The sequence below is a fragment of the Colobus angolensis genome, unplaced genomic scaffold, assembly GCF_000951035.1.
Source record: "Colobus angolensis palliatus isolate OR3802 unplaced genomic scaffold, Cang.pa_1.0 Scaffold14, whole genome shotgun sequence".
Taxonomy (NCBI): Eukaryota; Metazoa; Chordata; class Mammalia; order Primates; family Cercopithecidae; genus Colobus; species Colobus angolensis.
The window spans coordinates 10,903,682-10,928,438 of NW_012114488.1; the positions used below are offsets into that span (position 1 = coordinate 10,903,682).

Here is a 24,757-nt window from a genome sequence, read left to right on the forward strand (position 1 = left end):
CCAGGGCGCCGGCTTCGCCTTCGCCGCCGCGACCGCGCTGCTTTTCGGCTCCGACATGGAAGATGGACCTTCTAATAATGCGAGCTGCTTCCGAAGGCTGACTGAGTGCTTCCTGAGCCCCAGTAAGTGGCCTGCTCCCCGTTCCCCGGTGGCGGGGCGGCTCCTCATCCCCTAGGGGGCAGGTGGGGGGCTTGGACTACTGGGTGGGAAGCGGGTGTCGAGCGAGGTGCCCGTGCCTGGGCGTGGAGCGCCCAGCGGGCTTCTCTGGAGGGGAGGAGTCGGTGCCCCTGGCGAAGCGCGGGAGCGTTCGGCCGCGCAGGGACGCCGGGGTTTCTCAGGCTCCGCGTGCGCTCGGGGAAAGGGCGACCCAGGAGGGAGCCGGCGGGAGCTGGGCGTTTCGAGCGGGACCTGCCGCCCGCTTCTCCGCCCCTTGTGCCATTTCTGGCCACACTCGTCCGGCGCGTATTTATACTCTAAACTTTGTGACCACTTAGGTTCCTCCCTGTTGAGCCTGTGGTCACTTGGCTGGAGCAGATGCGCTTCCTTCTACTTGGGGGTCCAGCCCACCGGGTCCCTGTGGCCGCGGTGAGGGAAGCCAGGGCCTCAGAACCCCGCGCTTCCAGCTGTGAAGGCACCGCCGTTCTCCGGGACTCGGAGTGGGCGCCCGGCCTCCCACCCCTCGCAGTGACCGGCAACCAGAGCGTGGACTGGCGGGGTGGAAACGGGTGCACCTCCACCCAGGGGACGCATCCCCACCCCGGGCTGCATCCTGTTGGTCCCGGGCTTCCCTGGGGTCCGGGCTGGTAGAGAAAAGGGAAGGACAATAGGTCGCTAGGGTGGAAGAGAAAGGCGCCGCCGCCTCCGACTCGCGGGATGCGCCCCCGGGCCCACTATGGCGTGGCCACTCCTCCTCGCCACCCGCGGGAGCGGGGCTGAGAGCGCCCTGGGGCAGAGGTGGTAGAAGGCGTGTCACGGGGGTGGGGGACAAGACTGAGCAGAAAAGTCAAGGTAGGGGTTCGCCAGAAGGAACCAGACAGGCGGGGAGACGGTGAGAAAAAAGGAGGCGCCCGGTGCGCAGAGGAGGGGGGCGTCACGGTCGCGGATGGAGGGCGAGCAGGGTGAGGACGGGAAGACCCCGGCGGGGCCGGGTGGGAGCACCTCCTGCTCCAGGAGGTCGCGCCCATGGGTCTCCGGGCGACTCCGGCGCCAGTCGCGGCGGGCGCGGTTTCCCGCGGCCCAGAGCGCGGCTCCGGAGCCACCGTCCACCGCGTGCGCACCCGAGCCTTTGTCTGAGTCTCGCTTAGGAGCCGCGTTTCCGCGGCGCCTTCTCCGGGCCGACGCTCTTCCAGGATTGCTGTTTTGGTTTCCCGCTCCCAACTGCGGCTCACTCCCAGGCTTTGGCCGACCCGAGTCTCCAGGGCACCCGAGGTCGAGCCCCTCCCTGCGGCCAAAGCTCACCGCCCGCCCAGGCACCATTGGGGTGCACTCCCCCGGCTGGCGAGCGTATTTGCGCCAGGATCGGCCGCTCCTTGCAACCCCGCTATGGGCCAGTCCACGGCGGCCGCGTGGTCAGCGGCCTCTCGTACACCCGTGCGGGCTCGCTGCTCTCACTTGATTGGCTGGCGGGGCGTGGGTGAGGGGCTCCCAGCTGACCCCCAAGTCCTCCCCCAGGTGTCTACCTCCCACCCCCGCTGCAGTCTAGGTGAGGAAGGGGTGTGGAGATGGGTGTGCATGGACAGAGCATGGGGCCTTCTCTGTTGGCCAGAGATGTGGTCAGTAGAAGCACTTTTCCTTACTGAAGTGCCCCTTGGCCACGCAATGAAGGTGGTAGAGGATGGGACCCCACCACCTCTCCGGGGGTTTTGGGATCAGCCTATAGGCCTGGTCTAGGACTGGGGTTCCTCCCGGTACCCTAACTGGTGGGCTTGTGAATTCTTTCTTAAAAAAAGAAACATCTACTTTTCTCAGTTGACCTTTGATTTGGGGTGCGGAGTTGAAGTCAGCTCTGCCTTGCAGTGACAAGCTGCTCTGGGGGAAAGGTGGTGCTACTGAGGCACGGGATTTTAGGCTTCTGGAAAAAGCCCCAGGTCCTGAAATGATGGGGCTTCTGTTGGTGCTGCTGGAATTGCTGTTGGCTCGTGTGTTCAGGGCCATGCTGGATGTTTTGGAGGGGAAGAGAGATCTGCAGCTCTGTATAGAGGGTGGAGTCCTCTTGGGATTCCTAGCACACTCCCCCTTTAGGAAGACGATACCTGGAGAGGAGAAGCGTCTGTTCTGCAGAAAGGCCCAGCCAGGAGAAGCTGGTGCATCAGAGAAACCATACTCATCACGGAACACTCGAGAGCGGCCCCCTTGCCCCACACCCTGCCCTGAACAGCAGCTTTGGGCTTGAACAGGAGCAAAAGGTTAGGATAGTCTTATTTGGGACATGACTAAGGTAGTAAACAAGAAGATACTTTTAAACAAAATCAATTATCAGACCCACTTCACTCAAGCTTGGGAAGGGGATAGATGGATTCTTTAAGGAGAGTAGCCAGTTTCTGCTCTGACACTCTTATCTCTACTTTTTGGGTTTTTATTTCTATCTGTTGCTGCATGGCAAGCCACTGGTCTGAATTGCTAAAGTACCGATGTTTGACGGATTTTTGTGATATTTGTCGTTTTAAAAATCAGTCTTTTGAAAAAGAATTTCTAGACTCCGTAAAAATTTAAAAATGCCCAAGTGCATACAAATATGTCTAATTGTTGAGTGTTATTCCCTTTTTTTTTCTTTCAGTTTGATCTTCTGTTGGTCTGATATGCAAGTTGTCATGTAAAGGCTGTTTTGTCCGGTTACAGTTTGTATGACTGCTGGTTTTATTTTTATTACCATCAAAAGCAAATCATGTGTAGAGGGTATGATATGCCAGCTCTGCTTCTGTCCATTTTAGCTTTGCGTTTTGGCTCTTCACACTGACCGGCTGGTTCGCTCACTCATGCACCAAATAACACTTAGTAAGAGCTACTGCCAGGACCCAGGCCCCAGAGACAGAAAGAAAGAAAGAAGCCTAGTAGAAGCCACGAAGCTGCTGTGGGAGGTGTTCGCCATCCAGTAATAGAGATGGAGTACCCTAGAAGCAGGTTTGACATTAATGTCCAGAGGTCAGTGGCCACCATGCCCAGTGCCCTTACTCTGCCCTTATCAGGCCATTCCTGACTTCACCTCATCTCCTGCCATCTGCCTCTAATTGCTGACCTCTGGGCTCTTCCTCAGGCACCCAGCTTCATACTTCATTGTTAGCAAAGTTGCCATTGGGGTAGGAAATACTCTTGTGCCTGGAGAGCCCAGCGTTTGCTTGTGCAGTGGAGAGAGGAGAAGTAACATGGGACAGACCCAGTGTGAGTGGCATTTGGTCTTCTAGAGAAGACAACTCAGATTGTCTGCACTAATGGTCAGTGTGGCTGCCCTGATGTAACACGGCTGCAGGACGTGCACAGATTAGAAACTCTGAGGCACACCTGTGGATAAGAACAGTCAAGCCACAAATATGCCTGCACCTCTCTCTGTTTGTGTTTCCCTGGTTAGCTACTCTGAAGACATAAAGAGATACAGACAAAGGAAAACCCCGGTTGGTCAAGGAGGATACCGAGAAAGTTAGGAAAATAAAATTGTGAATGCAGACTGCAGATAGCTTCAGAGTACAATTGATTGTATATTTCCCAAATATTCAAAACAGGAGATGTGTATGTTCCCAGGAATTGTGGAGTTTAAATGTGCTTCGCACTCATCAGTAACTACTCTTACTGTTTCTTGAGACATAAGATACCGTGCGACCAACACTTGAACAAACTGAGATAAATACGATCTCTTTTAAGAGCAAATGTGTTTAACACATACAAAGTACACTGGACTTCGCCTTTAACTTCTGTTTGTGGGCTCAGGGAGATGGAGGTCACAGAACAATGCAAGAACAACACTCAGTAGAAATGGGTCTAAATCAGCCAACAGCCAACTCATAGACACTTATTGAGTACCTACTGAGTGTAAATTGTTTGACGGAGGTTACAATAATGATAACAGGTCCCTCAAAGGACTTGAAATATAGCTATGGACACCTACAAAGATGACTAACAAAGCAAGGTGTGACTTTTTCCTGCAGAGCCAGGATGTGGACGTGAGTGTCACAGTCCTCCGTGGAAGGGTGACCTGTTTTTTGGTAGGGAAATCAGAAAGGACTTAAGGCCAAAGGGCAGAGCTGTTTAAACTGGCGGGATTCTTTAGGTTATCAATACTTACTTTCAAGAAATTGCACTTTTAATTTTGAGAAACCTACATGAGAAAATTCAAATGAGAAACAGTAGAAACTTTAGAAGATGGTGTCATCTGCTATCCCAATCAGCATATTAGTCTTAGATAATTTCTGCACATAAAACTTTTTCCACTCCAATAGGAAAAAAAAAAATTCAGTGCAATAGATAGTCAAGCAAATATTAGGATTTTGTTTACTATAAAGCAGGTTAAACATAGTGTGGTGCACATTTCACCAACGAATACATTGTTAATTTTTGTTTGTTTCAAAACAGCTGATGCAATCTGAGAGAAAAAATAATTTTCATGTAAAACGAATATTTTCCCTTAAAAGGAAAACTCTTAGTTGTAATTCAAAACATTTTAATTTCCTTTTAAAATGTAAATTAGGCTCCTCCAGCTGATCATGTCTCTAAGTCTGCCTAAAGGAAAACTCCACAGTGACAGAGGAACTCATAATCTTGCAAGGGAAGCAGAAGGTATCCAGTACTCTTGTTTTCTTTGTAGCACTCACCACTTGCCGAAATTATCTTGCTCACTTACTGGCTTATCTGTTTATTGCCTGCCTTCCCTCTCTGGAAAGGAAGCTCCGTGAGAGCCTGAGGGCAGGTGTCTTTTTTGGTTGTTTCCCTGAGACTGTTAACAGTGGCTGACACACATAGAGAAGGTACTCAAATACTTGTGTTGGAAATTCAAAGATGAAAGCCAAAACAAATCTAAACAGAACCAAACATGTTGCCTGTCTTCAAGAAACCTAGAAATCGACGAGCACTCTTTGAAAGCTTCCTTTGTATGAGCCTCTGTTCCACGGACTCAGGATTCCAAGGTGTATGAGACAAAATCAGTTGTTTCGGGGAGCACGCAGCTTACAGGAGAGATGGACGAGAGTTCACAGACACGTTTACCCACAGACAGGCTGCAGGGCACTCTGCAGACAGTGAGAACCAGATGGCCTCTGACTGGGAGGTCCTGGAAAGGTTTCACAAGGCGGGAAGAGGCAGTGCCTTAATTTTGCAAGAAGCCTGGGAAGGACCTTCTGAAGCCAAGGGAAAAGGATCTTCTGAGGTTGCAGGGTGGAAAACAGCCTGGACAGGTGGTAGGTTGGGGACCTGGATGATAAGACAGGACAGAGGATTATTTAGGCTAAGCTAAGGATACTTTACAATGACCCCTCAGACGACTGTATAGAAACAGCTATGGAAGACAGGTAGAAAGAATGGCCTCCGTGCTAGAGCTAGGATTCTGTGTGACTGGAGGGAGAGGGCTGATCTCGGTGGCAGAGTCCTCGGCACATGAGAAGAGGTGGGAGTTGGACCAGAGACGGGGCCATGCACATGAATGGTCGGGAGAGATACAAGCAGGAGGTAGCAGTTAATAATCAGACATCTGGGTGGCTGGTTGGATAAGGCAGGAGACATCTGACTCCTTAGTTTCTGGATTGGAAAGTTGTGTGTGTGTTTGTGTCTGTGTGTGTGTGTTGGGGTTGGAATGGGAGTAGTTACATGCCCAGAGAAAGAGATACCAGAATGGGAAGTATGAGAATTGAGCACCTGCTATGTGTTAAGCAGCCTCCTTGGTAGTAAGGATCGTCTCTGCTTGTATGGTGCCCGCACTCTGATGGTGCAGACGAGAACCAGAAACAAAAAATACCAAGAGAGCTGCACAGCGAATGCACACTGAGAGTGGCCCGTGCAGCTGTGTGGCTCGTTGCCTTGTTCTGTGCAGGTCTCTCCACAGGGGCAGTAGAAATGGCCTCTGAATGACAAGGTGTCATCGGCCATTCAGTTATCAGGGGAAAAGCACCCTACGCAGAGGCGACTCACAAGGCAGAGATGCGGGATGAGGGCCGTGCTGCTGGAGCTGAGCCCACCAGACGGTGGCACGTGAAGTGGCAAATGGGCTGGATGAAGGCTTTGCAGTCAGAGGAAAAAACTACAGTTTACTCTGGATGAAGGCAGAGGCTTTGGGGAGGTTTTGAGCAGGTGAGTGATCCATGGTTCATTATCTCAGAAGCTCATTCTGGCTGCAGTTTGGTGAATGAATCAAGGGAGCTGTCGTGGATACAGGGAGTCCATGGAGGCTACTGTCACAGTCAAGACAAGAGCAATGGTGACTTGGATCACAGCGATGATAATAGAAGCAAAATGCCGCAGTGGTTCAGGAGGTGTTTGGAGGCGGCGTGTGTAAGACCTGCAGGTGGGTTGGATATGGGGAGTCAAGGGAGAGAGAGGAATCAAGAATCCATGCCTGGGTTTTTGACTGGAAAGATTTGGTAAATGGTGGGGCCATTCACTGGGATTGGGATGGGAAGCCTGGAGGAGGAGCATGTGGGGTGCGCAAGGAACCAGGCGTGGCGTTTGGCGGTGTTCAGTCTGAGATGCCTATGCTAGGAGGGCAGTTGGATAAACAAAGCCTGGGAAGATTGGATCCAAAGAATCGTTCAAGACTGCAGCATAGCAACTGCAGTCACAGCATCTAAAATCATGGGATTGGATGCCCCCAAGGACAGTGTATAGATGCCTTTGACATTTTGACTCTGAGGGAAATACAGACGGAGTTGGTTAATGAACCATAGCTGGGTGCAGTGTAAGTGCCTGGCTGAAGTTTGACACACGAACGGATGGCCCTCTGGAATTCCGTGCTATGAACCGGATTAGAAAGAGAGATTTGGACTGTGCAACACCAAGGTAGTCGTTGAAGCCACAATCGTGAATGGAGACCAGGAGTGAATAGTGGGAGTGAGCAGAAGCCAGAGGATAGGACAGAAGAAGGCAGAGCCATGGAGCACCCTGGAGAGGAGTGACCCAGGGAGATCCCGAGATGGAAGGGAGCACGCCCTGGAGTTCAGAAGCCGAGCCTCAAGAGGAAAGAAGCCAGATGCCCCAGAGAGCAGGTGAGTTCCAGCAGCAAGGAGGTCGTCCGTGGCCTTGGTCGGGAGATTGCAGTGGAGTGGCATGGATAATACCTGATGCCAGTGTGGTGAGGATGGCAGACGGGGCCGTTTGAATCTCAGCCACGGACAGGTAGATGCCGGCTTTTTCTGCATGGAGAATTGACTTGGCAATGTTGATTTGCTGAAGAAAAGGAGCTTGAAGAAATAGGAAGATAGGTAGAAACAAACCTTAAAGAGAATGGGACGAGTAGAATGTGGGGGACATGAGATGGCTTTGGACACTAGAAGGAAACCTCTTCCTCAGAGAGGGAACCTTGGAAGGAACCGGTGTGGGGGCTGCTGTGGAGGTGGAAAATTCACAGTGCTTTCCCCAGCTTCTGGCCCCCATTTCTCCCAATTGGACAGGACTGTGGCCACCTGAGAATGAGCCAAGGAGAGTGGGGCCTAGGGAAGCAGGGGTGGGGTAGTGGAGAATGGGAGGCCGGCTGCCAGGGGATGGCCCAGCCTTGCTGAGACTGGAATTGGGAGGCTAGGAACAGGACAATGAGGAAGATGATGGGAGTGACTGGGAACGTTTCAGAAGGAAAGTAATGCCATTAAATTAATAGTTTAGGAAGATATGCAGTACCGGTGTGCAGGGGGGATCGGAGTAAGGGCTGGCAGAGTAAATGTTAATACACTCTGCATTTAAAAAGTATACCAAACACAAAGGTACGCACAATTCAGATACGCATCTTGATGCAAGTTGACCGGTAGAGTCCAGTTGGAGTGGTGGCTTGAGGGCGGAAGAGTATTTGATATGTGGAGCTGAGTGAGGTTCCAGAGAGGCAAGGTTCCAGAGAGCAGAGAGAGCCTGGACAGAGGTGTCAGGCGCAAGATGCGCAGCCAGAAGTCAGGGCTTGTGGAGTAGGACGATCTTATAGCTGGGGGGCTTTGTGCAGAGAAGAAGGGATGGAGAAAGCTGACACGGTGGATCAGGTCTTCCTTATGCACTGAGTCCAGCTTTGCATTGGGGGAAGGAGTGGAGAGGTGCCAGAGGGCACGGTGTGGGAAAGATACCATGACATGCAGATATTTATCACATGTTTCCTGCTCATTGGTTTCCATCTGTATCACTGGCAATATAAACCCAAGACAGAGCTGTGCCTTGCTGTCCTGGAGTTGCTAGCTCATGAGGGATCCAGACCTGATGAGGGGTGTTCTGGAGAGCTGCTGGTAGAGGCACGCATGGTGGGGAAAGCTGTGCCCCGGGATGGAGACGGAGGTCCCACTTCGCTCCTGCGGAGTTCTCAGGCCCTGCAGCTCTCTGGCCTTTCCCCTGTCTCTCTCTACTTCTGCAGTGTGATTCAGCGCATGGCTGGTGCTTCTGCCCTGTGTCATGGTGTCCTCCTGACTGCGAGTCTTTCCTGTTGGTTGCCGCCAGTACCCTGGAACCCCTTTTCCTTGCATCTTCTCAGGCTTCGTCATGGTCCGCTCATCTGTCCTTCCATCGTTTGCTGGTGCTTACGATTGTCTGCTTTCATGTTTATCTCCTATTAGCCAATGTGTTCTTGCGGGTGGGAAGTGTTTTTCTTTTTTTTTTTTTAAGACGGAGTCTCGCTTTGTCGCCCAAGCTGGAGTGCAGTGGCCAGATCTCAGCTCACTGCAAGCTCCGCCTCTCGGGTTCACACCATTCTCCTGCCTCAGCCTCCCGAGTAGCTGGGACTACAGGCGCCCGCCACCTCGCCCGGCTAGTTTTTTGTATTTTTTAGTAGAGACGGGGTTTCACGGTGTTAGCCAGGATGGTCTCGATCTCCTGACCTTGTGATCCGCCCGCCTCGGCCTCCCAAAGTGCTGGGATTACAGGCTTGAGCCACCGCGCCCGGCGGAAGTGTGTTTCATTCATTTTCCTAACCTCAGTGCCTAGCACGTTTGCCAAGCAAAGTAAGTTGAATGAATGAATAAATAGTGAAGGTGCTTAAGTGAGGGAATGTGATTGAAATCATCGTTTACAAGATTAATTTTCCTAAAGGGAAATAAATAATGAAATAAATAATGTGATTGTAAAATTTTGCCGGCATGACTTGAAACTTCATCTTTGCTTCATGTATCATATTTTCATGTGATCCAAATACACTCGTTGGCATCAGTGACCGGGGCTTCTGAGCTACTGTGAACACAGCGTGTTCATATGCCCGAGCTGCTGGGGCATGGCTTGACATGGAGCAGCCACCCTGAGTTGACAGGAAGGAGGGAGATAAGTGTTTGAGCATTCTGGATGCCTCAGCTGCATTTCCTGGGGCAGTGATAAAAAGCTTTTTACTTTGATGAAAACATTTCTACATAGCAAAGCGAAAGTGTCGCATATGAAGGGCTGACGTGTTTGAATATGATGAATTATTTATAAAAATACAAGCGTATTTGGCCTTTTAAAAGTTGGTAAGTACTGTGTAAGAAGCAGTTTTGCACAAAGAGCAGTTCACTCTGTTGGAAAAACACAGACTAACAGGTAACTGCAGAGTTGCATTCCAGGGACGGGTGGAGGCTGGTGCAGAATGGGAAAAAGCAGCATGATAATATAGAATTCAAGTTGTAGTTATTTGTATAGGATGTAATTTGTGTTTCGGTGTTATATTTTAGTAGCTTCTGAAATAAACATCTAAAGTGATATCCAAATGGGCTTGAAGGCTGGGCGAGGCGGCTCTTGCCTGTAATCCTAGCACTTTGGGAGGCTGAGGTGGGAGTATTGCTCCAGGAGTTCTAGATCAGCCGGTTAACATAGTGAGACCTTGTTTCTAAACAGAAAAAAAAATAGCCTGGGAGGTTGAGGCTGTGGTGAGCCATGATCACACCATTGCACTCTAGCCTGGGCAACGGAGGGAGACCTTGCCTCAAAAGACAATAAGAATAGCAACCAAGAAGAGCTTAGTTACTATGGCTTCCTGGACGTGGTAATTACATAGTGTATTGGTGTCTCAGGGTTATATACATTTCAATTTTTCTTGGTGTCCAGGACCAGAAGTTGTCTCATCAGTCGTCATGACTTTTTAGGACTATACTCTTCTTCTCATGATTAAATATGTCTAATTTTTAAAGACAGATTAAAGACCTACTTATAAAACCTCAGTAATGAAGACAAGTGGTACTGGCATGTGGATAGGTAGACAAATGAATGCAACAGAACAGAAAAGGATTTAACCCAGACACATGGCAGAATCTAAAGGATGATAAAAGTGTCACTTCATACAGGAGAAGCAGAGATAGACTACTGAATAAATGATTTGGGGACACTAAGTAGTCATCTAGGAAAAAATAAAAATAGATTATTCCATGCAGTGCACCTTCAGGGTAAATTCCAAATGGATATGTATATTTATGTGTATATTTAAATGTGAAATTTATATATATATTTAAATGTAAAAAAGGAAGCCATAAAAAGAAAAAAAAGTGAGGAAATTTCTGTCTAGCCTTGAAGTGGGGAGACCCTTTAAATGGGACTCAGAAAACCCAGAAGTAAAGAAAAGATTGGTAAGTTAATCCACATTCAAAAAACAAAATGAAACACCTTCGTATTGCCCCAAATCCTGTAAGCCAGGTCTTAGCATGTTCCTGTCCAGGCCCTGGTGCCTCCCCTGACTCTCCACCTATCTTTCTCCATGTCCCATAGCATGCCAGAAGCTCCAACACCGTGTTAACAACTCCCTGTACTTGAATTGTGGCCCTAGAGAAAACATTTACAGCTCTTATCACAGCATAGTGCTAACCTTCTTAATATATAAAGAGTTCCTAGAAATGATTAAGAAAAGAGCTCTTAGACATGACTAAAAAGAAAGAACAGCCTGATAAAAAATAGTCAAAGGATATGAACAAGACAAATCACAGCGAAAGGGAAGTAAATGGCTCTTTAAAAACATGAAAAGATGTTCAGCCTTATTCACGATAAGAGAAATGCAATTGAAAATAACACTTGTGAAAATGGCACCTGTAACATTTGCAAATATTCATAAGCTTCATAACACACTGTTGGCAAGTCCACGAGGAGGCAGGTGCTTCTGTACTTCCCTGGTGGGAGTATCAAGTGGTGTAGCTACCGAGGAAGGCAATTTGGCAGTATCCATCAATATTAAAAATGCATGTTGGCTGGGTGTGGTGGCTCACACCTATAATCCCAGCACTTTGGGAGGCCGAGGCGGGTGGATCACGAGGTCAAGAGATTGAGACCATCTTGGCCAACATTGTGAAAACCCCTCTCTACTAAAAATACAAAAATTAGCTGGGCATAGTGGCATGCACCTGTAGTCCCAGCTACTCAGGAGGCTGAGGCAGGAGAATCACTTGAACCCAGGAGACGGAGGTTGCAGTGAACTGAGATCATGTCACTGCACTCCAACCTGGCGACAGAGAGAGACTCCATCTCAAAAAAAAAAAAAAAAATGCATATACCCGTTGAGTCAATAATTCTGCTTCTAGATATTTATCCCTCAGACATACACATAGGCAAAGTGACGTAACAAGATATGAATATGGTACAGTATTGTTTGAAATAGGACATTAGAAACCATCTAATGGCCTATCTACGAGTAGGGGCCTGGTTAAATAACATTTGCAGCAGTGAAAACGAATGTCCAGAAGATCTTCGAGATACACTGTTATGTGAAAAAAGCGAAGTGTAAGCAACCACACTCAGATACATACATGTTTGTGTTAGAAAGGACAATAAAAGCATATACTTGTATTTGTGATTGCATAAAGAAACTGGGAAGAAACCCACGAAACTGCTCATGTAACACTTGCTGGGCAGTGAAGGGAGGTGGAAGGGACAAGGGGTCCTGGGGGATGGAAAACCAGACTTGTGGGGAGACTTTTCAGTGTTACCCCATTTTATATGTTTTGAGTTTTGAATAATATAACTTATTTCCCATTCAAAAGTTAAATTTCAGAATTAGCAAGAAGCTACCCAAGTGGTATCGAATTAATGTTGAATTGCCTTACTTTGTTGTTCATGTGTTCATTAGGGGGTCATGTTTTTATGGTCTTCCTCCCGGGATCATGGTTTCATTTGTCAGCCCCTAAAATTTGATTGATTTCTGTCTTCCTCTAGCCTCCCACGTATTTCTCCCACACAAGATCCCAAAATGTCAAACGGTGAATATTAAAAAAACTGCACGCATCACTACCCCTTGTGGTTATCTTATCAACTCCTTTCTGACGTCATGCACAGATTTGAACATGGAAAACAACACTTCTATTTTAATATAATTTTTAACTGATGCAATTGATGGTTTCATACTTAAGATGTGAACTATTGTTTAAACCATTGGAGAGCTGCCCAGCCAGTTTCATCTGGTAGAAATCACTACTTTTTAGCAAGAAACTGGATGCCTTGTTACAGAAACATGAACGTTAGATACTAGCGCTTCTCCAGTGAATGCAAATACAGCCTCAAGTGGTATTACCATTTAATGACACCATTAAATGGGGCGGGCCCAGCAGTTTATTACAAGTTATTCTATTGTGACAGTGATTTGATTATTTGACTGGACAGCAGGGGCAGTGGGCACTTGTGTACCTGTTCCTCAGCAGCTTTGCAGGGCAGAGTGGGAGCCACTCTATACCAGGGCTAGGGGTCTAGGTTGACCAGAACTCTACCCTGGGAGAGCTTTCTGCCCAGGTCGAGAGGGTCAAAGCCTTCCCTCTGGCTGGGCCTTCATGGGGACACTTGAGTTATTTAGATCCCCATGTTTGCCTTTCACACTGGATTTCCGTGGGGTTTAGAGCTCATGCTGTTGCTGGGAGTGTCTCAGCGGGCCTCTTTGCTGTCCCCTCACTGACTCTTCCTCCTTGGGTTGGATATCATCCTGCTTATTTTCCTGTGTTCTGCTTCTAATGGTGGCAGCTTTCTTTGTCTTATCACTTAATATTATTTCCTTCTAGTCCACTCCTTGGTTTTATTTTAGCTGCTACTTCCTTCCAAGTTACTGGATTTTATGAGAACCCTTTCCTGACCTTTAAACCTCTGTCTTCACTCCCCTTGCAAGCTTCTCCTTGGAGCTGCAAGCTCCTTGAAGGTCTCTTCAGGTAACCCCTGGGGCACACCCAAGTCTCTGAAAGGCACAGGCCTGTCAGTGTGCACTCACCTAGTTCTCTTTCTATAAGGCACCCCTTTCTCACAGGAGGCTGTTCTGGGGAAACCCTGGCGGCCATTGCTCTCTTTTTCTTGGAGTGGTTCCTGGGATGGGGATGGGTGAGTAGAAGGTGGCTGCACGGTCCTCTCGCTCCGTGAAGCACTTAAATCCTTCAGAGGCTTTGCAAGCCCCCTGGAATGCCTTTGTGTGAAAGGTTATTCTTTGTGAATAATATTACTGCCCTAGTTTGATTTCATTTCTCAGGCGACCTGACTGTGCGTGCAGAGCTTTGGCACTTTCTGTGTTGTGTAACTGTTCTGTTCCTTTTGTGAGGGCCATCATTAGGAAAGCTGTCCATTTTTTATCCTGTGTGAGTTTTGAATTTTCTTTGTTTTGTGTTGGTCCATTTTTAAATGTATTTCAGCAAAGTGTTTGTGATTCAAAATTGTTATGACTTCTTGTATCTGTGTTGCAGTCTGGTGGAAAGTACTGCATACGGCTGATAGAATAAGGCATTCAGTACTAGGTTTTGGGGTGACCTAAAAGTTTTCTAAATGCCATTATTATTAGGTGGAGATCAGCTTCAGAGGGGCTTGTGTGTAGAAAGAGATGTAATTCACCCTTGCTCTTTTTTTCTTTTTTTAATTGATATCCTCCTGGCCTTTGTCAGTAGTTTTCTTGTGCTTTGTGACTTCTCAGTAAGAAACAGTGGATGGTCTGATGTGTTAAGAGATGTGTGTGCATGTATTTGTTAAACAAACACCGTGGAGGCACTATAACCTAGAGTGCTTAATTACTGAGCTCCTGCATTGCAGTTGTTTCGTTTGCTACAGTGGTTAAGATTGTGGTGAAGATTAAATGAGGTAATATATAGCAAGTGTTTGCAATAATGCCTTGAGGAGAGCAAGTGCCCAGACACTTAGCCATTGTTTCCTTGGGTTCTGAGACAGTAAAAAGGCAGCCTCTGCAAGTGACGTCCAAGGGGGTGCTGGTCGGGAAAGGAAGAGAAAGGCTGCTGAGAGCATCCATTTGGCTGGGAAAGGTGTTTCTTTGTAGTTGCAGGAAGTTCAGCTTCTGGAAACGCTGATATCAGGAAACGGCTGGAGTCCTCAAGCAATTCCACTTTCTTGGCAAGAAATTAAAGGAAAATGTGTTGCAAATAAAAGGGAAGAATTTTTGGAAAAAGAACTAAAAAAAAAAAAAAAAAAAGGATTGTCATTAGAATGCTTCTTCCATTTAGGGGAAGCTATTTTTTGAAAGGCTATTGTAGTCCCTTTCACCGTTTATGGGGCTTCTTTCTGCACCTCCAAAAGAATTCACCTCTGCCCTCTCCTGTCTCTGAGCATTTTGCCTTCACTCGCTCCTGTCTAAAAGCGGAGTGTTGCTGTTGGGTCTCCTGCTGCTGGGGTTGAGTGGGAAGGCCCTGAAGCTGGCAGCTCCGGGGGCATAGTGGTCTCAGGTGAGCCTCGAGCCTGTCCAGGATGCCGTCCCTCTCTGCCATGGACCCTGTAGCTTATATTTGCTTTGTATGGTTTGCCTCTGTAACTGGTTATTTGTTTACTCTAGACTTTTGTAGATTGTTGGTCTGTATTCTTCACTCTGTGTGTGGACTTAGTCCTATGCATGCATTACATTTTTCTTTTGTAATTTAATTTACTCTAACTTGAAGAAAGGTGAGAATGTGCCCATCACGAGCAATGATCTCCTTACAGGTAAATTGTGAGAGTGCTATGTGTCAAATGCCTTTACACAGCCTCTACGTCCTGTTCGCCTTTATCTGAAACAAAGCTATCAATACATTATCTAATTTTACTTGAAAATTCTGCAAATAATTTGAGGACTTACACTTTTATACGTTCGTTACGCTATTTCTGGAATTATTTAATACTGTCGGATGGGCATGGACTCAAAAATGACTGGTCGGCTTCTGTCTCTCAGTAGGTAATATTTCATAAACATCCAAAGACGTTCCAGGCAGGCGTCCATTGTGCAGCTGTGGCCAGGTGCTCCTTCTCCTCCCAGAACTGTGTTTGGAGCAGCAGGGTAGCAGGTGGGTGGCAATGCCGCCGTTGACTCCTGCTCACCTGTCTTTCCTCGACGTCATAAGCTTGAGGTTTGCTGTCCATCTCAGATGACTAGCAGTGCCCTGCAGGAATCACTGAGCGTGTGCTGAATGAAGGGGTCACGAGAAGCAGTATGGGGCGCTTGGAGACGTGTATTTTGGAGCAAGAATTGGTCTCAAATCTTAGCTCTGTGTAATTTCTCCGCACTCTAATTTTCTCATCTGTAAAATGGACGTTCAACAAATGTTAGTTTATTGAATAGTTTATTAAATACTTTTTCCTCCACAGAAGAAATTGCAGACTCGTTTTGGGTCATAATACTTTGGAATTTTCTTGAATTGCCCAATTTGGACATTTATAATCAGTTTTGATTTCAACTATGATAGGCTCCACCTAGTTTTTCAACATAGGAAGAGACAAGAAAATGGAAGGCCGTTTCCAGAAATCCTTCAAATGTTGCTTTTGATTTTTAAAAGAGGCTGTGACTTCATGACAAGGTCTATAAATGAACGTCCTTGCGCTCCGGGGTGGGGACAGAGCTGCAGTGAGGCCTTTGCCCTCGCGTTCCTGATGCTGCCATGGAACTGTTCCCTGGTCTGTGCCAGGCTGGCCCATTTTCCTGAGAAGGCTCAAGCATGCTCCTATTTTAGGATTTGACCTGCTGTTCATCTTGCTGGGTTATTTTGCCTCCCTTTATACTTGTTTCCTACCTTATATAAGGGCATTGTCCTCAAGTGGAGGAATATGTGGAACTATTTGTAGTCATGTTTAGCAGTTGTTTTGGTGGATATTAGTAGTTAGTTAAAGGAAGTAAACTTTTTTTTTTTTGAGATGGAGTCTTGCTCTGTTGCCCAGGCTGGAGTCCAGTGGCATGATCTTAGCTCACTGCAACCTCTGCCTCCCAGGTTCAAGCAATTCTCCTGTCTCAGCCTCCCTAGTAGCTGGGATTACAGGTGCATGCCACCAAACCCAGCTAATTTTTGTATTTTTAGTAGAGATGGGGTTTCACCATGTTAGTTAGGCTGGTCTCGAACTCCTCACCTCAGGTAATCTGCCCACCTTGGCCTCCCAAAGTGCTGGGATTACAGGCATGAGACACCGCAACCAGGAAGTAAACTTTTCAGCAGCTCTCAGTCAACGACTGTGTAGATTTTGCCAGATTTAATGTGCTTGTGTGTCTGTAAACTCACCCTAAGGACCTACCTCTGATTCCGTTGGTTCTCCGAAGTACTCATTTTCCCTTGAAGAAAGATGTCTATGAATTCAAGTTTTCTATTTGGGTTTCCTTGCCCGCAGCGCCTGAGATAAGGACAGGTGGTTCATTTGAGAGGTGACTGCAGCAGGCAGGAGTGGGGAGTGAAGCAGGGGGTCAGGGGCAAGGAGGGGAGAGCCAGTAAAAGTCGAGTTATTACTTGGTTCCAGCAGGTCCCTTCCCAGGAGGGCAGAAGGTAGCCACACCCTCACTCTGCACTCCCAGATGCTTCTTTTGGAAATCGAGTGGGCTCTCCTGGCCCTGGCAGGGGTGCTGGATGAAAGCAGCAAGGCTTGGATGTGCGCCTGAAGTAGGATCCACCACTTCAGGGGAGACTGACCTCACTAGGCACAGGCCACCACCGTTGTGGCAGAAACCAGAAGCAGGCTGAGAGGATGTGGTACCAGGCGCCAGAGGCTTCTGCTACTAACACAATTAGGGTGACATTTATGTTCTTTATTCCACTTTCCAAGTCTGAGGTAGATGATTTTTTAAAAAGCACTCATTATTTTTTAAAGTTCCCAGATTTCCTTGAGATCAATGTAAATCCAGACGATTGCGCTTGCCCTGGCCTTGCTCATGACCGACCGTGCTTCTGAGCTGCAGTGGCAGAAGTGAGCAGTGTCAGGGAGACAGTAGGGCTGACGAAGTCTGAAACACGTGCCATCTGGCCTCCCACAGGGGAAGGCTACCCCTGTTCTAAGACAGTCATTTCATACAGGGGTTTTCATAGAATATGCTATTTTTAGGTGCCTTCGTTTATGCAGTACATGCAGTGTGATGTTTCAGTGTACGCATATGTTGTGAGTGCCAGTTAGAAGACGGGTGATCAAGAATTGGAATTTTAAGAGATCCCACACATTTGGCGTCTCCCTTCACCTTCCCTGGGTGACAGGTACTTCCACAGTGCCTGCCTGTTGCTCTTACCTCTGGGCATCGTACATGTGAAGAAAGGTGCTGGTGGTTTCTCCCAGGCTGCTTCCTATGGGCACACCCACTTCCAAGAGGATGCATGGGCAAAGATGACTTTAAAGAAATCAACTTTTGTATTCTCAAGCTTCACAGAGACTCTTAAAAATGAACTTTTCTGGCCGAGCGTGGTGACTCATGCCTGTAATCACAGCACGTTGGGAGGCTGAGGCCAGCAGATCGCGAGGTCAGGAGATCGAGACCATCCTGGCTAACACACAGTGAAACCCCGTCTTTACTAAAAATACAAAATAATTAGCCAGGCGTGGTGGTGGGTGCCTGTAGTCCCAGCTACCTGGAAGGCTGAGGCAGGAGAATGGCATGTACCTGGGAGGTGGAGCTTGCAGTGAGCCGAAATCGCGCCACTGCACTGCAGCCTGGGGGACAGAGCGAGACTCTGTCTCAAAAAGAAAAAAAATGAATTTTTCTGAGGGTGTCTACCTGACAACAGGTCTGCCAGTTGTACTTTTCAGCTTTTCTTTAAAAATATGTATTTTAATTGACCAGTAATGGCATATGTTTATGAAGTACAGTGTGATACTTTGATGTATGCATACATTGTGGAATGATTAAATCAGGTGAATTAACATATCTATCACCTAACCTACTTACTGTTTTTTGAGTGAGAACATGTAAAAATCTATTCTTCTAACAATTTCTAAATGTTTAGGATGTCATTATTAACCATGGTAACCATGCTGTGCAATAGATAGCTAAAGCTCATTCCTCCTCTCTGAAGGAAACTTTGTAAGCTTTGACCAAGATCTTTCTTTTCCCCACCCCTGCCTGTCCCAGCCTCTGGTGACCACCGCTCTCTTCTCTACTTCAATTAATTCTTTTAAAAGTTCCAACTATAAGCGAGGTCATTCAGTATTTGTCTTTCTGTGCCTGGCTTATTTCATTTGTCTGTTTTCATGACTGACTTCCTCTCATTTCCCAAAGAAGAAAGGCATACCCCTTTCTTCATCAGAGCCTTATTATGGCTCATTGCCCCAGCATGTAAAAATCTCTGGGGTACTAAACGATGGGACAATCTGAGAAGGCTCTGTTCCTAGGGCAGAGTTCATGGAAAACACAGGAAAACGAAGCAAGGAGAGCATCTGTGAATGTGGGAGACTCTGTATTTTACCAAGTCAGCAAACCCATGGCAAGGCTCCGTGTCTCCACCCATCCATCCACATACTCATCTGTCCGTCCATCCACCCACTCATTTATCCATCCATCCACCCACTCACACATCTATCCATCCATCCATCCACCCACCCACCCACCCACCCAACTATCCATCCATCCATCTACCCATCTATCCATCCATCCACCCACCCACCTCTCCATTCATCCACCCACCCATCTATTCATCTGTCTCTCCACTCATCTCTCCATCCATCCATCCATCCACCCACCTACCCATCCACCCACCCACTCACCCACTCACCTATCTGTCCACCCACCTACCTATGCATCTACCCATACATCTACCCACCATCCATCCTTCCATCTATCTTAGAACTATAGTTCAGAAATGAGAAATTGTCACAGGGATACAAGTTAGATGATGTATTTAAATTATGAAGTAACCTTTTCAGACATAAGTTAGGTCTGATTGAACTATTTGACTTGCCACTGGAGAATGGCTTTCCAGGAAGGTTGTTTGGTGGACAAAGTCCATGGACTGAGTGAACAATGTATTCCTCAGCTCCAGATTTTGACAAAAATATGTACGGGGCATATTTGCGTTAAAAAAAAAATATGAGAACATACATCATTTGCAACTATTTAAACTTGGGATACAAGTTTTATGTGCCAGCTTAAAAACGTGTGATGGGACGCACATTCTTTGGCAGGTGTGCTGTAAGAGAGGTGATGGGATGCACATTCTTTGGCAGGTGTGCTGCAAGAGAGGTGATGGGACTCATGTTCTTTGGCAGGTGTGCTGCAAGAGAGTGAGTGAATACAAAGAGCACCTTAGAGCTGAATTAACACACTGGATGTGAGCGAATTACCTGGGCTGTGTGGTGTTCACCCACCTGAGAGTGTCTGAAAGCATAAAGGCTGGACTGGTACAGCCAACAGGCATAAGGACTACAAATGATTTTACTTGAGATTTGGCTTATAAGTCTCCTCAGCAAGATCAGAGAGGATTCCAGGGGCTAGTCTTTCAACTTCCAACCGGGTCGTACCACTGTTGTAACCAGAATGATTTTGTGGGACTATATACACCTCAGGGCTTTGCAGAGCACTACCCCTCTAAAATCTCTGCAGTTGATTATATTTTCTTTATTTTAATTCCACGTTAATGTGGCTGTGTCCCTCCTTAATACAGCTTGAGTCCTTTGTTGAGTGCCTCCTATGTGTCGACACGGTGGTGCACAGATGGATGTCCATGACCTTAGGGAGCCTATGCCTCGTGGCCAAGGCCGACCTGAACAAATGTATCATGCTAGACACATACGCACGGGAAGCCACACTCATCCGGGGCATCTAGGGACGTCTCCCCAAGGAAGAGACAGAGGAGAAGGAAAAGACTGTGTTAGCCCCTGTGGATGTGGGGCTGTGGGAGAGAAGGTGTTTCTGGTGGAGGGGCAGCTTGCGCAGAGACCTGAAGGGTAGGAGACATCTTTAACTCCAGGCGTGGATTTCTAGCATCATGGTGTTCCACCTTCTCAGAGTCAAAGCAGTAAGTGACACCTCCGATGAAGTAAGCACATTAAACACACGCACATTCATCATTCCACACCCTGAATGGGCGGCAAAGGAAACCAGATTCCTATCAGACACGCCTCTGCCACTCCAGCCGGCGGCCTGCAGGACAGAGGCTGTGGGGCTGCCATGGGAGGCACAGGGTGGCTGGAGAGTTGAGACGAACCACAACACCGCTTCCCAGAGACGGGACCATGTTCAGTTTCAAAGACTGCTTTCTATTCCTCATCTTCCTTGGTTCTCGTAACAGTCCAAAGAGGAATCCTAAGCAAAGTGAGGCTCAGGAACATCTAGGGCATCTGGGAACAGACTTGAATCACCACATGGTGGGTGAGGCGAGGGAGGAGTCAGGCTGCTTTGCCCTAGCTGTGCTCAGGGTCTCAGTGGAGGGCCCGCCCCCAAGTCGCCCTCAGTGACATTTGCCAATATTTGCTGAGTGGCGAGCAACCGCTCTGGCTGGGGGTTATCATGGGTGAGGCACCACCTCTGCCTCTGAGAGCCAGCATTGCTGGGGAAGCATTTGCCAGATGACTGAAGTGTAACTTTTAAAGCACCTGTTTTTAGTGATTTAAGTTAGTTCAGACATCAACCTTTAAAACATGTGTGATGCCTTCTCTTCTTAGATATAGTATTGTGCATCTGATATTTTACCTTTTTTCTTTATGAGCATCAGTTATTATTGTTTTATAAGAGAGAAGTATATTTTAAAGGACTCAAGGTTTAGAGTTCTGTTTGCTGCTATAATTAGTTAACCACCTCATACGTCTAGATGTTTTTATTTATCTTTTTAAAGATAAACGAAATATTTTAAAAAATCTTTCTTAAGACTTTTAACATTTTTCCTTTTTCTTTGTTGACCTCTGGGCGTCAGTCGCCCCTTACTGGCCCCCACGTGCCTGCTCAGAAAGCCTGGCCATCCTCCCCTAGTCAGTCTCTTAGGTCCATCCCTCTCCGGTGGTCAGGTGAAGCAGACAGCCACGTTGCTGTGATCAGCTTGTCTTGAAGATGGGAAGGAGCTGAAGGGCTGGCCAGGGCCGAGTGCTGAGATCACCGATTTAAGACAGCTCTTCTGACTGCATGGACAGTAGTGACATCAGACAAGTGATATTTATTTTGTGTGCAACTCTTCTGAGTATTTCCTGGTAGGTGCTGGCTGAGGACAAAGTAACAGCCAATGTAAAGTTATCATACTTCTTACTAATAGATGAATTATATTATTCTTGGTCGATTATATAAACCATTTTCATAAGTAATTTTATAAACAAATTTATAAACTACTGTTTACATAATCTGTGTTTTATTGAAATTTGTATCGTCTAGCAACAGCATAGTTTATCAGACTTCATCTTAAATCAGTTGACATCCAGATAGGAATAAGTTGTGGTTTCCACATTTCTGAACAGGAAAGTTTAGAAGGGGGAAAGTATAGGAACACTACAGCAGTTATAAATGGCTAATAGTCTGTAACAGTGTGTAATAACAGATTATTACATAAGAGCTCTTAATTTTTATTTTATTTTTATGTTCAGTTTCTTTGAGCTAAAATGTTAACTGTTTTCTTTCCCATTTTGGAGTTACCTGAGTAAGCTTATTTAAATTTCATAATCTTGCTGATAAAGTAACATGAAGTTTTTACTTTTAAACCTTACACACCAAGAATATCTGTTTGCTGAATAAATAATGTATTGTGATAGGTGATTTGAAAATGGTAAAAAAATTTTTAATATGTATCTAATAATTAAACTGAAACAAAAAGGCAGGCGATTTTTAAAGAATTTTTTAAAAACTGGTAAATAGAAACCGTTAGAATCTTTATGTTTTGAAAGCCTTTCAGCAGTTAAAAACTTCACATTAATTAAGCCTGCATTTCCTGTACCTTAATGGGAAAGAGTTACATGCATGCAACTTAAAGAACTTTAGTCAGTTCAAGGTTATATAGGTTTTTTTTTTTTTTTTTTTTTTTTGAGACAGAGTCTTGCTCTGTTGCCCAGGCTGGAGTGCAATGGTGCGACCTTGGCTCATTGCAGCCTCTACCACCCATGTTGAAGCAATTCTCTTGCCTCAGCCTCCTAAGTAGCTGGGATTACAGGCATCTATCACCATGCCTGGCTAATTTTTTGTATTTTTAGTAGAGACGGGATTTTGCCATGTTGGCCAGGCTGGTCTAGAGCTCCTGACCTCGGGTAATCCACATGCCTTGGCCTCCCAGAGTGCTGGTATTACCGGCATGAGCCACCACACCCTGCCCTCTTCATTTTTTATCTTGATGAGGTTGAGAGTTATAATAGGTATGGCTTTCTTTAAAAATAAAACTAGTTGCTGAGTTTTAAATTGTGCAAATGAAGGTAAGGATGAAAAGTCATAATAGAAAGCTGAAAAACAAGATTTCTGAGTATGATGTAATTAATGGGAGGCTTGCAGTCAATTGACTGGAATTTGAATATTGAATAGTTTGAATTTGGTTCCTCCATATATTGGTCGTGGACTCCTAGGCAAATTGTTTAACTTTTGAATGTCTTCCTTAATCTGTAAAATGGTGGTAATTTTACTCTCACACAGCCAGCTAGCTTCCTTCCTTCCTGCCACCTGTCTTCCTTCCTGCCTGCCTGCCTTCCTCTCCCTCCCTCCCTCCCTTCCTGCCTCCCTTCCTTCCTCCCTCCTTCCCTCCCTTCCTTCTTCCTTCCCATTTGATCAGGATAGAGATGAAATAATGAATGTGAAAGCACTTTGTAAACTATAAAAATCAGCATTGTTAGGGCATCATTACAAAATCTGGAGGACACAGAATGTAAATGTTAATAAGCCTTATTGTTACATAATGTTTGAGTGGTAATTGTGTGTTCTAGGTTCTTAAAGACTCTAGTTTTCCGTTAGTATAGCAGTTAACTTTCTATTGTTATTTGAATATTCTATTTTAGATTGCTAGGTAGGCAACTAAATACATACCTTATTATGCAATGTGGGTGTTGTGTGGGCGACTTAACCTTGGGATGACGAACTTGGCTTTTGCCAGTTTTGGTTAGTATATATTTTAATGATGAAGTTTAAGATTTCATAGTATAGCCTTTTTTAGAATTTTATTTTCTTTGCATTTATCTGTGTAGTGATGTGGTAATATAAAATAAAAAGTTTGAATGTTCTAGCTCAAAAACCAGTGCAAATTAGATGGTCTGAAGACAAGAATGTGTATTGCATGCATCCTTTCAGAACACAACACAATGGCAAGAATTGGTGTAAGAAAATTAAATCATTTTTATTTTAAAGCTATATTTGGTTTGACATAAAATGACTCCTTCCACCCTGTCTCTCTGTCTCTTGCCGTCCCTCTCATCCTTCCTCTTTGTTAACTCCATTTGTAGTTGGCTTTTATTTGCGTTTAGTTTTGACCCTTACTGTGCTTAAAAGTTATCTGAAGTATAAAGTGAAAATAAAAGGGAAGGTGAATGTATTGCATAGTAGAATCATCACCAAACAGAAAGGGTTAAAATACTTTTTCTTTTCTTTTTTGGTCGGGGGAGGGTGGTAGGAAGTAAGAGGCTTTCCGATGAGGCATTTCACAAAAGCATAATCTTTGAATCTGATTAGATCCCATATTGAATTGGCCTCTTTCACCCAGCACAGAGAATTTCTGACCCATTTAAAAAGAGATGTTACTGACAGCATCTGCTAACGGCAGGCGAGGGCTGGCTGGAGGAAAGGAGGAGATGGGAAATGGAATAAAAACCTGTGGGAGATGGGATTGTGGTGAATGAAGGCTACATAGCGTTTTCTCATTTCAAGAGATAAAGGCAAGGCACATTTTGAGAAATTATCTTTTGGCTCTAGGGAAAATCAAGCCAGATTTCGCCTTCTGCTTTGGCATTCTGCCCTTATTTTAAATATCATTCCACAGAGAATTCCGTGATAGCTCCATAAAGTCTTGAGTACAGATCTGGGAGCACTCGCCCAACCTGTGCTGCGGAAACTTGGGTCCTGGGCCGATGACCCCCATCCTTGCCTTTCTTTTTCCGATCCTTGGATGAGAAGAAGCTTGCACTATTGACGCAAAGCCTTTTACCACTTAACATGATGCCTGGAAACTAAGTGGGGTTTTGTTTTTGTGACCCTGTTATGCTGCCCAACGCACAGGATGTTCTCCAAAATGTATGGAATGAATTTTGATGCGTGTATAGTCTTTCTCTTTTACCATGCCAAATGTGAGAAATTTTCCACAATCCTGTGTACGTTCCCCATCCACCATAAAACTGGATACCGTCATTCAGTCAGGTACAGTCCTTGCACGTTAAGGACACCTAGGCAGGGCCTGGGGGGTACAGTCATTCTTACGGCAGGAAATATGTGTGGTGACAGAATCAGGGCCACATTCTGGAAGCCACATCCTAGTATGGTATAGGTGGTGGTGGTGGTTTTGACTGGTTTTTATTGCTTCAGCCTTGATTTGTGATTCTTTGCCATTCTACTGAGCAAGCTGGTTGAGTGCATCGGTCC

At 46.2% G+C, this 24,757-nt stretch overlaps 1 protein-coding gene across 2 annotated transcripts in view; it reads left to right on the forward strand.

The window, feature by feature from the left end:
- The window catches only part of PDE10A (phosphodiesterase 10A), a 339,233-nt gene continuing 314,476 nt past the window's right edge, over nt 1-24,757 (forward strand). Inside the window, exon 1 of one of the 2 annotated variants that reach the window (XM_011934966.1) lies at nt 1-122. Coding sequence is in view for 1 of the 2 variants with exons in the window: in XM_011934965.1 (XP_011790355.1) it covers nt 56-122 (67 nt within the window). In the remaining variant the exon portion in view is untranslated. The remainder of the gene's footprint in view (nt 123-24,757) is intronic. The other variant, XM_011934965.1, reaches the window with a different exon arrangement.